The sequence below is a fragment of the Rhinatrema bivittatum genome, chromosome 7, assembly GCF_901001135.1.
Source record: "Rhinatrema bivittatum chromosome 7, aRhiBiv1.1, whole genome shotgun sequence".
NCBI lineage: Eukaryota > Metazoa > Chordata > Amphibia > Gymnophiona > Rhinatrematidae > Rhinatrema > Rhinatrema bivittatum.
Window position 1 is genome coordinate 281597605 of NC_042621.1, and position 12987 is coordinate 281610591.

General features: G+C 43.8%; 1 protein-coding gene across 1 annotated transcript in view; it reads left to right on the top strand.

Moving 5' to 3' along the window:
* The window catches only part of SORCS3 (sortilin related VPS10 domain containing receptor 3), a 1039444-nt gene that overhangs the window by 884415 nt on the left and 142042 nt on the right, over positions 1-12987 (top strand). Inside the window, exon 19 of the mRNA XM_029610742.1 lies at positions 111-282. Coding sequence (XP_029466602.1) covers positions 111-282 — 172 coding nt within the window. The remainder of the gene's footprint in view (positions 1-110; positions 283-12987) is intronic.

Below are 12987 nucleotides of genomic sequence, written 5' to 3' on the forward strand. Positions count from 1 at the left end.
ATATGGTGTGTTGCTGTGCTCTGTGCAGCAAGCATCATATCGTTATCATTGATAATGTTCCCCAGGGCTCTTTCCTACACAGTCCAAGTGTTTATGTTGGTCTTCTACAGATACAGAAAGATTGTGACTAATAACTGCACGGATGGCCTGAGAGAACAATATTCAGCAAAGCCCCAGCAGTGTCCTGGCAAGGCTCCCCATGGGCTCCAGCTTGCCACTGGTCATGGCAAATTGTCAGCAGAACTGGGACACAACATTACTTTCCTTGTTCATTTGGAAGAGGTAGGTTTCTCTTACAATGATGTCCAGTCCAAAAAGAACAAAATGCTACTGAGCTTCATGTGATGCTTTTTTTTAATATATATAAATAAAGGAGGAGATAAAAGATTCAGGAGGAGTTCAATCTCATCTCCTTAAGTTTCAGTCCATATTTTGTCACTCTGCTGAGTCTTTGTGTGAAAGGTGTATCTCAGTCTATGTCTGTCTGATACTTCACTTTGAATACATATACAGTGGCAGGGGGGAATGAAGATAAGAGGATTTACATTCAAACAACTACCAACTAGGATTGAATTGCATAGTCTGGGAAAACAAACAAGCGTGGGAGTAGCTTGCTTATTGCGGCGGTTACTACCCCTAACCAATTAGGCTTGATACTTCACCTTTATGCAGCTCCAGCACTGCTCTCTACATCAATGGCAGGGGTGGAAGGAAAATTAGAACCAAAAAGTTATCAATAAGGGCCCTGACCTCAGCGGTCAGAGTAACAGATAAGTATGAGAAAAATAAGTGTGAAAGCTTGCTGGGCAGACTGGATGGGCCATATGGTCTTCTTCTGCCGTCACTTCTATGTTTCTATGTATATGTCTCAGCTGCTAGATAACCATACCAAGTACCTGCAGCGATCTTCCCCCTCATAATGCAGGGTGGCCTCTTCCCGAGGCTCAGAAGAGCAGGGCCTCATGTCCTGTTTGCATAGTGTTATGATATCGAGGTGTTTGGTGGATTCTCAGGGGCAACAGTGATGTTATCTCCTACGGGGAGGAGCCCCGTAGGGAGACTGATGCACCGGGCTAGACTCAATAGCACAAACACAGAGAGAGGTTCTTTTATTGTACAGCTAGGATGACCACCAGTGGTGGCAGTAGAGAGAGGGTTAGCTGGTAGCAGTCTGTAATCCTTGGCGAGGGAGACCCGTCCCACAATGGTGGTGTAAGGCCCTGATGCAGATGTCCAATAAGGCACTGTAGGAGAGACAGACTGGCAGATGTTAAACACACTCCCGTAGCTGAGTAGAGAGAATCCCAATGAGCAGTAGAGAAGATAGGTGTTAGCAGTTCGTGGTCCTCGGCAGAGGAGACCCGTTCCACAATGGTGGTGTAGGGCCTGATGCAGAGAGGTAGCGAGGAACTGATGAGGGACAGACTGGTAGTTGTACTCATTCTCTGTAGCTGATAGATGGATTTCCAGCAGGTTGAAGAATGGAGCAGGCACCAGGATAGACACACAGGCCCTCGAGGAGCGAGTACCTGTATCAGGATAGGCACCTGTAAATAAGCAGAGGGCCCCTGAGGAGCGGGTACCCAGGTTAGAAAACCCCGAAGGGTGAAGGTGGCTTCCAGTGGATAGAAGCGGCAGAGCAGCTTCAGACCGGGGCATACCGATCCTTGCTAACTCGGCGAGAGTCAGCAAATGGGCAACCTTAAATATGCGGAAGCAATGATGTCACTCGAGGGGGACGCCCCCGAGGTTTGCGCCAACACTGCTACAAAGGTAGGGACGCGCATGCGTGCGCGCCCTAGGAGGCCGAACGCTGCGCCACAGCCGCTCCGGGGAAGCCAGAGGGTGCGGCAAGGAGTCGCCACGGACGCCATACTCTCGAGGCTGGTGGAGAAAGCTGAGAGAAAGGTGAGGCATGTCGGGCGAAGTCGTCTGAGCCTGACGGAAGCAACACATAGACAACAGAATTAACCATTGGAGAGCTAGTCTATGGTGAAATCCAAATGGGGCTTCTCATTAGGGTGTTTTTTTGTTTTTTAATCTGTACAATGCCGTTTTCTGTTTGGGGAAAGTTGTGGAAGAACAGTGCCTGGAAGATATGTCCATCCAATATATTTCACCCTGTAGCAAAAAAAAAAATTAAGAATTAATGTATTTTTAGACTTCTATTCCTGCTTGTGTGAGGAATGTGCAGCGAGTATAGTTTTGTGTAAATCATGGCATGGGAAGGTTTCCTTCAAATAAATAATTGCATAAACAGTTATTTTCATACATTTATTCCTTTTTTTTTATTTGTCACATTATGAAATGATCTGTCTGGTTTCTGAGCAGTTGTCATTCAGCAGTATTGGAAGGCTTTTTATAATGGCCTGCACCCTAGTGCCAGATCCGTGCAGCCCCTTGAAGGAGATCAGTTGGTTCTCCTTTTGCCTTTGCCCGTATTTTCTTTGTTTTTTTTTTTTCAGGTCTGCCCTCTGTTCTAATAGACAACTTTTCTTTCACTCTACAGAGAATGAGTATCAGTTCATGTGATAGCTGCAAAGTGTGCATTGGTAGAACCACAAGGGGAGAGAAATGACCCACTCTGGAGTGACATTTCAAAGGAGTCATGTGCTCAAAAGTAGCATATAATGTAGCAATTTTGAAAAGGCCGTTAATATGTATGAAACCTTTTGAAAGGTTCCATGTGTGTGTCCAGATGGTGAAATTCCTCCTTTAGCTCAGTGGGATGCAATTTCCCTGTTATGCACCCAAAAGCTGCATATTCTAAGTCCAAGCTTTTTAGATGATTAAATACATCAAATGTCTGTAGCATGCTGCTCACAACTTTTCAGAGTATAATGGGTAGAGTAAAAATGCAAAATTACAGAGGGAGCCCAACTTTCAGACCTATCCATGGTACAGCATTTGCACGTGTAAATGGGTGGAGATTAATTTTAGCATTTTATGACTTGTGCACAGGAGCTGCATATTTTAGCTTTGAAAGTACATGCGTATGCTTTAATATGCACATATATTTCCAAATACAGGAAAATGCATGCTTTCTCTACCCATTTTATAAACATATAGGTGAATATGTAATGTAATGTGTGAAATAATTGTGATACAGATGTGAATAAACACCCAGAATTAAACGTGGAGGTGGGTATTATATAAAGTATACACAAATACTGTTTTTAAAATAGCCACTTGCACATATACTTGGAATCACCAGTTTACCCAGTCCTTCTCCAGTTCACCCCGACTCTGCATCCGGAGGATGTGGTGAAGACCAGAACTGTGAAGGACTTCAAAGGGGCGTGGGATAAACACTGTGGATCCATAAAGTCAAGAGGCCGCCAATGAAGAGTGGGTGACTCGCCAGAATGATGGCTACTGCCTGGAGACAATACCCTTATTCAATAAACGTACACATGCTTACTGTGACTCCAACATCGCTCTAAGCTTCAACAGCAAGAGGAAATGTGGAATAAAGGATCTGCACTCACAAAGGGGGGAGTAGCTGGCTTGTTACGGCGGTTACTACCCCAAACCAAATAAGCCTGTTACTTCAATTTCTATGCATATCCAGCATAGTTCTCTGCTTCAACGGCAGGGGAGAAGAAAAAACTGATACTATTTATTTATTTATTTATTTATTTAAAAACTTTTATCCAGCAGAGCTCTCTGCTTCAACGGCAGGGGAGAAGAAAAAAGGGTTCACACTCACAAAGCGGGGAGTAGCTGGCTTGTTACGGCGGTTACTACCCCAAACCAAATGTGCCTGATACTTCACTTTCGATGCATATCCAGCATAGCTCTCTGCTTCAACGGCAGGGGAGAAGAAAAAACTGATACCTCAAGCATATCCAGCATAGCTCCCTGCTTCAACGGCAGGGGAGAAGATAAACAACCAATAAGGGCTGTATAACATAGTCTGAGTAAAACAAGCATGGGTGTAGCTTGCTTATTGCGGCGGTTACTACCCCTACTACCCCTAACTAATCAAGCTAGATATTTCACTTGGATGCAGCTCCATCATTGCTTTCTACATTAATGGTGGGGGTGGAAGGGAAATAGAAACAAGAGCTAAGAGAAACAGATAAGTATGAGAGAAAAAAGTGTGTGAAGCTTGCTGGGCAGACTGGATGGGCCATTTGGTCTTCTTCTGCCGTCATTTCTATGTTTCTATGTAGTTCATCCTGATCCCCTACCACTTCACCCAGGCCTCCAGCCCAAAAACTGCAGGCAACAGATGTCTGATTACACTTGGTGCTAGTCAATTAGCAGGTGTAAATGTGTACAAATGAGTACAATAATGTATGTATATCTCTTACTGAATAACAACTACTGTGCGTACTTCTGAAACCTGCCCCAGACTGCCCCTTTTTGTCCCTGTTAAAATGTACATGTGAAAACCCAAACTACGCTCAACATTTATAAAATAGCAGGCTACTTATGCACATATCTGCTATTTGTCTCACAAAATCCCTTTGAAAATTCATCTTTTGGTATCACAAAAGCATAATTAATAACATAGAGTAGAAAGTTGGCATTGCGGGAGCTGGAGCCTGAACCTGTATGCATGGAGACTCAGGGCTAAATCCCACCTTTATTTCGTACTGTCTTGGACAAGTGATTTTCCACCTCTTATAGCATTTACTAAATATTTTCCCATACTTAACCGGACATCTTTAAAGATATCCGGGTAACAAGCACATTATCCAGCCCCACGGGGCCAGATAACTATAAAACATGAAAACCAATAAAGGCCCTCCTTATTCCCCAACTTCTTAAAATATAAATAACTCCTCCCCCTCATCCAGGTGTAGCAGAAATTATCAAAGCAGACTGTGCGCTCCTTTCCCTCCCACCTGCAAGTGTTTACTATATGGCAGTGCCCCCATCCCTTTCCCCTGACCCTCCCAATCCCCCCAATACCTTTAAATTAGTTTGCTGGGAGCAAGGGACCCTTCACCCCACTCCCAGTCTGTCCATGTCAAAAGCATCAAGGCTTATTGGTTAAGGGTAGTAATCATCATGAGTGCACCGAACAGTTACTACCCTTAGGGGCGGATTTTAAGAGCCCTGCTCGCCTAAATCCGCCCAAATCCGGGCGGATTTAGGCGTGCAGGGCCCTGCGCGCCGGTAAGCCTATTTTACATAGGCCTACCGGCGCGCGCAGAGCCCTGGGACTCGCGTAAGTCCCGGGGTTTTTGGAGGGGGCGTGTCGGGGGCGGGCCCGAACCGCGCGGCGTTTTCGGGGCGTGTCGGGAGCATTTTGGGGGCGGGTCCGGGGGCGTGGCTACGGCCCGGGGCGGTCCGGGGGCATGGCTGCGCCCTCCGTACCCGCCCCCAGGTCGCGTCCCGGCGCGCAAGAGGCCCGCTGGCGTAAATCCCCCGACAAAGGTAAGGGGGGAGCTTAGACAGGGCCGGGTGGGTGGGTTAGGTAGGGGAAGGGAGGGGAAGGTGAGGGGAGGGCAAAAGGAAGTTCCCTCCGAGGCCGCTCCGATTTCGGAGCGGCCTCGGAGGGAACGGGGGTAGGCTGCGCGGCTCGGTGCGCGCCGGCTATACAAAATCAATAGCCTTGCGCGCGCCGATCCAGGTTTTTAGCAGATACGCGCGGCTCCGCGCGTATCTACTAAAATCCAGCTTACTTTTGCTTGCGCCTGATGCGCCAGCAAAAGTAGGCCAATTCGCGGTTTTTGAAAATCTACCCCTTAGCCTTTAGGGATCCACAGTGTTTGTCCAGATGTTTTGAGGATGTTTCTTCTGCTTCAGGGAAGCATGGTCCTCCTCTTTATCACCCATTTAAACTTAAGATCTCACAACCAGAGCTACTACTATTGATTTAGGTAATTTTACAGAGGGAAATGCCTTTTTAACTAAACTCTCTGATATCACATAACCATATCACATCACAGAGAGACCACATACATGTAAATTATAATTAATCATTTATTAGAAATCACAAGGTATTTACCTATCTAAACATTTAAAATCTAAACTCGCACATTCATCCATCAATCACACACCAACCATATAAAAACATCTGTATGCACAAATAATATTCAATAATCCAAGATTACAATCGATTACCTACATACGTTTTACATCACTATAACAATATCAGGTGTGTAGAACTATTACTGCATTGAGGTTGTTCATATCATTTTTATTCCCATATACAGAGGAATATAGCATATAGCTAGGCATGCAGCTCTTTCCTCTAACCTCTACCATCGACTCGTCTACCCTTACAGTTGTTTCAGTGTAGCTCCTGTTTAATTGGGTCACCATTCTGTACCCAGCTCCCATGAATGTCCTTGCTGTAATGGGCACAACACATCAGAGCTGTGCTAGAGATATGTGTGTGTCCCAGCCACAAACAATGTTATAGCCTATAGAGGGAAAATTGTGTCTGCTTCACCACTATTAACTTTACAGAATGGGGAGACAGCTGAAATTTAGAGGACTTTTCACAAACAGGAAACCTTCTAGCAGTGTTATATACAGATCTGCAGATTGGAGCTCCTTTCAATAGAAGCTTGTTTGTATCAAGTCCTAATCATTCACCTCTATCTCCCTAAAGCTGATTATGTCAATGAAAGTAATAGGGCACAAATTCAGTTTTAACTCATGATGATGAAGGCCAGCCTGATGCAACTATGGGCTTAATTCTCACCTTCCCTCTGCTTACACAGGCTTTCCTCCAAGGTAGAACATAAGAACATAAGAAATTGCCATGCTGGGTCAGACCAAGGGTCCATCAAGCCCAACATCCTGTTTCCAACAGAGGCCAAAACCAGGCCACAAGAACCTGGCAATTACCCAAACACTAAGAAGATCCCATGCTACTGATGCAATTAATAGCAGTGGCTATTCCCTAAGTAAACTTGATTAATAGCCATTAATGGACTTCTCTTCCAAGAACTTATCCAAACCTTTTTTGAACCCAGCTACACTAACTGCACTAACCACATCCTCTGGCAACAAATTCCAGAGCTTTATTGTGCGTTGAGTGAAAAAGAATTTTCTCCGATTACTCTTAAATGTGCTACTTTCTAACTTCATGGAATGCCCCCTAGTCCTTCTATTATTCGAAAGTGTAAATACCCGATTCACATCTACTCATTCAAGATCTCTCATGATCTTAAAGACCTCTATCATATCCCCCCTCAGCCGTCTCTTCTCCAAGCTGAACAGCCCTAACCTCTTCAGCCTTTCCTCATTGGGGAGCTGTTCCATCCCCTTTATCATTTTGGTTGCCCTTCTCTGTACCTTCTCCATCACAACTATATCTTTTTTGAGATGCGGCGACCAGAATTGTACACAGTATTCAAGTTACTATGTATCACAGATACATAAGCTTGCATTAATTTGGGGGATATTTCATGTTCCTCAGAACATTACTGGGCCTTTTAAACACTTATATTTGAAACACATTCTGAAGTTTTAAAATCTTAATCATGAGTTCTATCCTCAAGAGTCTGTTCATAGAAGTCCCTTATACCTAACATCCTTCATTTTGCATCTTTGAAGGGTTGTATGCCTATGGCAGGTCATTATATTTTCTCTGGATAGTTTACAAAAGTAAAGCTATAAAATTTGTCACATGAATGGCTCTGGAGAGCAGCAATCGCATCCATTTGAAATCCCTCTGGTTCATTTTCACTTTAATTTATATTCATACATTTCTGATGGTTATATTGAATGGAGTGAACGCATGCCTTTCAGTATTTTAGATACTGCATGGTGGATAAAGAAAAAGATAGGTGAGTCTGGAGGAGGAAGAGAAGCAGCTTGCCAGTTCATATCGAGTCCATTAGGTTAATGGAATTATCAGTATTGTCATTTTCTTATGGTGAAAATTATAAACCCCTTTAAATCTTCACCTGCGTGAGAAAATGTCAAAGAAATGACTTGCTGAAGGTTCGGGAAAAGAATTAAGCTAATAAATGCAGGATCTGGGCAAATACGTTATTCTCTTTCAGAAATGGAACATCTCCAGCAGTACATTGCTTCAAAAGCTCAGTCAGACAAGGAGAAGCTGATTAAACCTGGAAACTGAAGCCGCAGCTGAAATCAGAATTCTCAGTTACCATTTTTTTTTGTTCTCTAATTCTATAAAAATAAATACCTTTGCCCTGGAATATTTTAACACAAATTGTAGACAATTGTTTAGTAATAAAAAGGGTCAATGTACTAAAGTGCGTTAATGCTATCACAAATGGTTAACACGCATTCATTGCATTAACACATGCAAAGTAGTTTGCGATATTCTTAATGCCAAATCTGTGCTAATAAGGTAGGGATGGAAAGCTATGCAAAGCAGATCATTACTTATTAGCGCAGTGTAAAAGTAAGTATGTGTGCAAAATGTTTTGCGGATGCATTAGTGAAAAAACCTAAGTACACTTCAGGGAGGTATAATTCAGTTTTTGCAATACCATGCGTACTTTTGTAGTAACTCATGCATCATTTGTATTTCATTAACACTGGCTGTTAATGTGCACCATAGACACATTAATGGCTGATAGCACACTTTAGTACAGTGTTCAGAGAAAGTTTGTTATCCCTAAGTATAATAATGAGAATTACAAGTTTTTACCATAATACCTTTGCTTGAATGAAATCAGTCTTTTCTTATACAAATAAATGAAGCAATTTCATCTTTCTTGAGACACAATAATGTAAAAAATAGGAGCAATAAGACTAATTCAGAAGCACTGTGTGTGTGGAATAGTAAATGAACCCCTAGTTCCTTAGCACAGTTAATTGGCTCATTAGAACCTGGTGCTTAAATAATTAGATAATAAATAAATCACCCTATAGAATAAATCTGCACAACTTATATTGGGCATCCCGACTGTATAAAGATCTAAAAGACTTTGAGTTTGGTCTTCATCTTAAAAATTAATGGGAACTTATTATGCCATGATCAAAAGAAATTTCAGAGAACCTACAAGAAAGAGTAGTTGATTCTCATCTCTCCAGAGAGGGGCTCCATCCATCCACTGACAGACAGAATACTAATGAGAAAAGTCGAAGAATACAGTGACTACATCCATGAGCAGTTGTCCTGCCAAGGTCACCCCAACAGCAAACTGGAAAATCATCTACAAGTCTTTCTAGCTGTGGTTAATGTGAGCATTCATGCATCAACCACCAGGTAAAAACTGAATAGGAATGATGTTCATAGGAGAAAAGCTAGGAATGAACCACTGCTCTCTATAAAGAACATTGCTGCCCACCTTCAGTTTGCCAAACAGTATGCGGATGACCCACAAGGCTTCTGGAATAATGTTCTCTGAACAGACGAGTCAAAAATTGAACTTTTCAGTCACAATAATAAACCTTTTCTTTGGTGGAAACCAAACACTACCTTCCGGAGTAAGAACCTCATTCTGTCAAATGTGGTGGTGGTGGACGTATCATGATGTGCATCAGCATCTGGATGGCTTGCCATAACTGATGGAACCATGAATTCAGCTTTATATCAGAAAATTTAAGGGGAGACTAATCAGGCCATCCATCCGTGAGCTGAAACTGAGCCAAAAGTGGGTCCTGCTTCAAGCAATGACCCTAAAAATTCAAGTAAATCCATTACGGAATGGCTAAAGATGAAGAGATTTTGGGGTAGATTTTAAAAGCCCTATGTGTGCCAAATCAGGGAGATATGCATGTCTCTCGGGCCAGTGTGCGTCACACGTATTTTAAGAAGCGTCCATGGATGTGTGTATCTCCCAGTATGCACACAAAAAAAAAAGGGGGGGGGGGTGTGGTCTGGCAGGGCATGGGTGTTCCGGGAATTTAAATGGAAACCAGCGCTTAAGTCTTTATGTGCACAAGTGCGCACCAGAGTCCACTACCGTGTAACTTTACTTCTGCTATAGATGGCGTGTAAGTTATAAAACAAAAAAAACTAGGTTAGTCAGTGGGGTTTTAAGGGTTGGGGCAGGTAGGATAAAAGAGAGGATAGTTAGCTGGGGGGGGGGGGGGGGGGGGGGTTAGGAAGTCCTATCCTGTAACTGGGCAAAGTGGGATTTAACTGGTTTAACTGGTAATTGCGTCGGTGTGCGTGCATCCTTAGAAAATGCATGCATATTATAAAATAGCCTGGCTGCACACACGTGTGCCCAGTTTTAAGTGAGTGTGCCCGTATGCACTCTAATGCTGCTTTTACCGCATAAATCGTAGGGTTTTAAAAGTGGCGTGTGCCTGCGCTATTCCCAGTTCATCACCAGTTTGCCCAGTCAAGGGACAGGTCCTCCAAACCTGCAGATCTGCCTATTTTTCTTCATTTTTTTTTTTAACTTGCATGTCATCCACAGCAGAAGTAAAGTAATGCGGCAGGGGACTTTGGCGTGTGTCAGATCACGTACTTATGAACGCGCGCATCTCAGGGTCACGCCCTGAAATGCCCATGCCCCACCCAGACCACGCCCATGCTCCATCCCCATTTTGAAGACTTTTGAGATGAGCTGCTCCGGGAAATATGGCGTGTATCTTGGCGGCTTTTAATATCTACTCGGTGCGCAATAGCTTGACATATTCCCGTACCCCCTAATTAATGTGCGTGTCGGGCTTTTAAAACTCGCCTTAATGCCTGTTGATCCTCCTTCAGCCTCATTAACTAATTTTAACAATTGTCTGCTGACCTGTATATTTGTCTTGATTAGATTGTTTGCTCTGTTGAGCAGGGAACGTCTCTTGTGTGTTGTTTTGAGTAGCCCTCTAGCAATGTTAAGCAGTAGTGATAATAGTAGTAGTGATCATCCCTATTGGCCAATTCAGACGCCCAACCTAAGCCTTATTGAAATGATGTGGCAAGACTTGAAGTGAGCTGTTCATGCAATCAAGCTCTCCAGTGTAGCAGAGCTTGGAACAGTTCTGTGGGGGAGAATGGGCCAAAATTCCTCCAGGTAATGTGAGAGGCTAGTCAAGAATTACAGGAATCGTTTAATTGAAGTTATTGCTGCTAAGGGAGGTGCCACCTGTTATTCAATGAAAGGTTCACATTCACGCATGTATTTACTCAAGGATACTCACTGTTGAATCTTATTGTTGAATGAATAATCAAAATATATCCTTGTTTGAGTATTTATTGAATGAGATTCTCTTTCTCTCTTAGGGTTTAGATGAGAGTGTAAATTAGGCTAAAATATAGTCCTTCCTAGAGGGTTCGCAAGCATTTTTTTTCTTAGCACTGTACATCGGCCCCAGAACTTGTTACAATTGCTGAGGTAATCCATTCTGCAGTATGCACATTTTTTGAAATCAACAGACTGATGCACTAACATAGGGGATCATATTCTAGCTGTTATTTACTATTCCTGGTCTCCAGCCTCCTCCATGTTAACTGCTGTGCGTTAGGCTGTTTGCCATGATTGTGACACCTTGCTTTGCCTTGCGTTGCCTGTGGGCAAAGGAAAGGTGTTTCCTCTGGAGCTTGTCTCGATGAGTTGGCCGAGGGGGATTTCACAAAAGACCAGCGCAACTGGCACATTTCCTGCTGGAGGATAAGCGTGCCAGTCTGCAGAAACCAAAGTGCCTCTTTCAGCCTGAGGTCTGAAAATCCATTTTTATCCCTGACAGCTCCCATATGGCAGAGCTGTGCGCCTCCGCTTTGCATAATATTTCATTGAAAACCATGCCAACACCAGTAACACATGAATTAAATAAGCAGATCGTTAGAACTCTCTTCGAATCTTACAAGACATAAAACTTTTAGAAGTTGCTTTTACCATATTTAACATGTCAGAGGAATTGCTACATGCTGATTTCTGTTTCTTTTTTTTTTTTTAATCATCTCTAATTACGCTTCCTGTTGCCTTTAGAGGAAGATGTAAAGGAGGCCAAATGGAAAAACCACAAAAAGGGGCAATTTAAAAAAAAAAAAAACAAACAAAAATTCCTTTTTTGGAAATGTTTTTCAAATATTACTGGATAGCAAATATAAACTGTGATATGAGAGGAGACTGATACGTGGCATGTTTCAAACAGACCACATAGGTACAAGGTCAGAGGGTTCTTTGCACCGATTTTTCAAAGGGAAAGTATGCTGTCATCATTTCTTTTTGGACTTTTACCCTTTTCAACATCTGGTGCTAGCCAGTCCTTTTCTATATTGTCCTATTTTATATAATTATGAAAAATGAATAAATAGATTTTTTTGTTATTTTTGTGCCAATCCGTAAGGTGATCCTATTCCTCTATATTTACTTTATGTACTCACATCAGGAACACTATTAAGTATATTCAACTGCCTTACGGGTAGAATTTAATTCGGCCCTGCGCATAAATTCCGGGGGCCTTGCGCGCGCCGGGCCAATTTTCAAACAGGCTCAGCCACGCGCGTAAACCCCGGTACGTGATTAAATGCCGGGGCCCGTAAAGGGGGAGGGGTGGGGTTGGAGGCGGCCATTACAGTGGCCATTTGCTGCTGTGCTGGGGAAGCTGGCGCCGGCAGTCGGCCGACGGATGCAAGCTGCTTCTGCTCCAGAGGAGCAGCAACTTAAAAAAAAAAAAAGAAGGTAGGTGAGATTTAGGGGGTGGGGAGGAGAGGGGAAGGAGATGGGACATTAAGTAGGGGGGGTAGGACAGTTCCCTCCCAGTCCGCTCCTTGATTGGAGTCCAATCAAGAAGCGGACTGGGAGGGAACTGGGGAAGGCCGGGATGCATTCCCTCGGAGGGAACTTTTCTCCGCTCCCCCCACCTTCCCTTCCCCTCCCTTCCCCTATCTAACCCACCCCCCAGCCCTATCTAAATCCCCCCCTACCTTGTTTTACTTATTTACGCCTGCAGCCACTGTGCCGGAGGCCCTGGGTCCCGCCCCCAGATCGGCGCCACGCCCACAACCCTGCCCCCTTCCTGTCCCTTTTTCAAAGCCCCGGGATATACGCGCGTCCCGGGGCTTGTGCGCGCCGCCGAGCCTATGCAAAATAGGCTCGGCTCGTGCAGGAGCAGGTTTTCGGGGTAATGCGCGTAACCCTTTGAAAATCTACC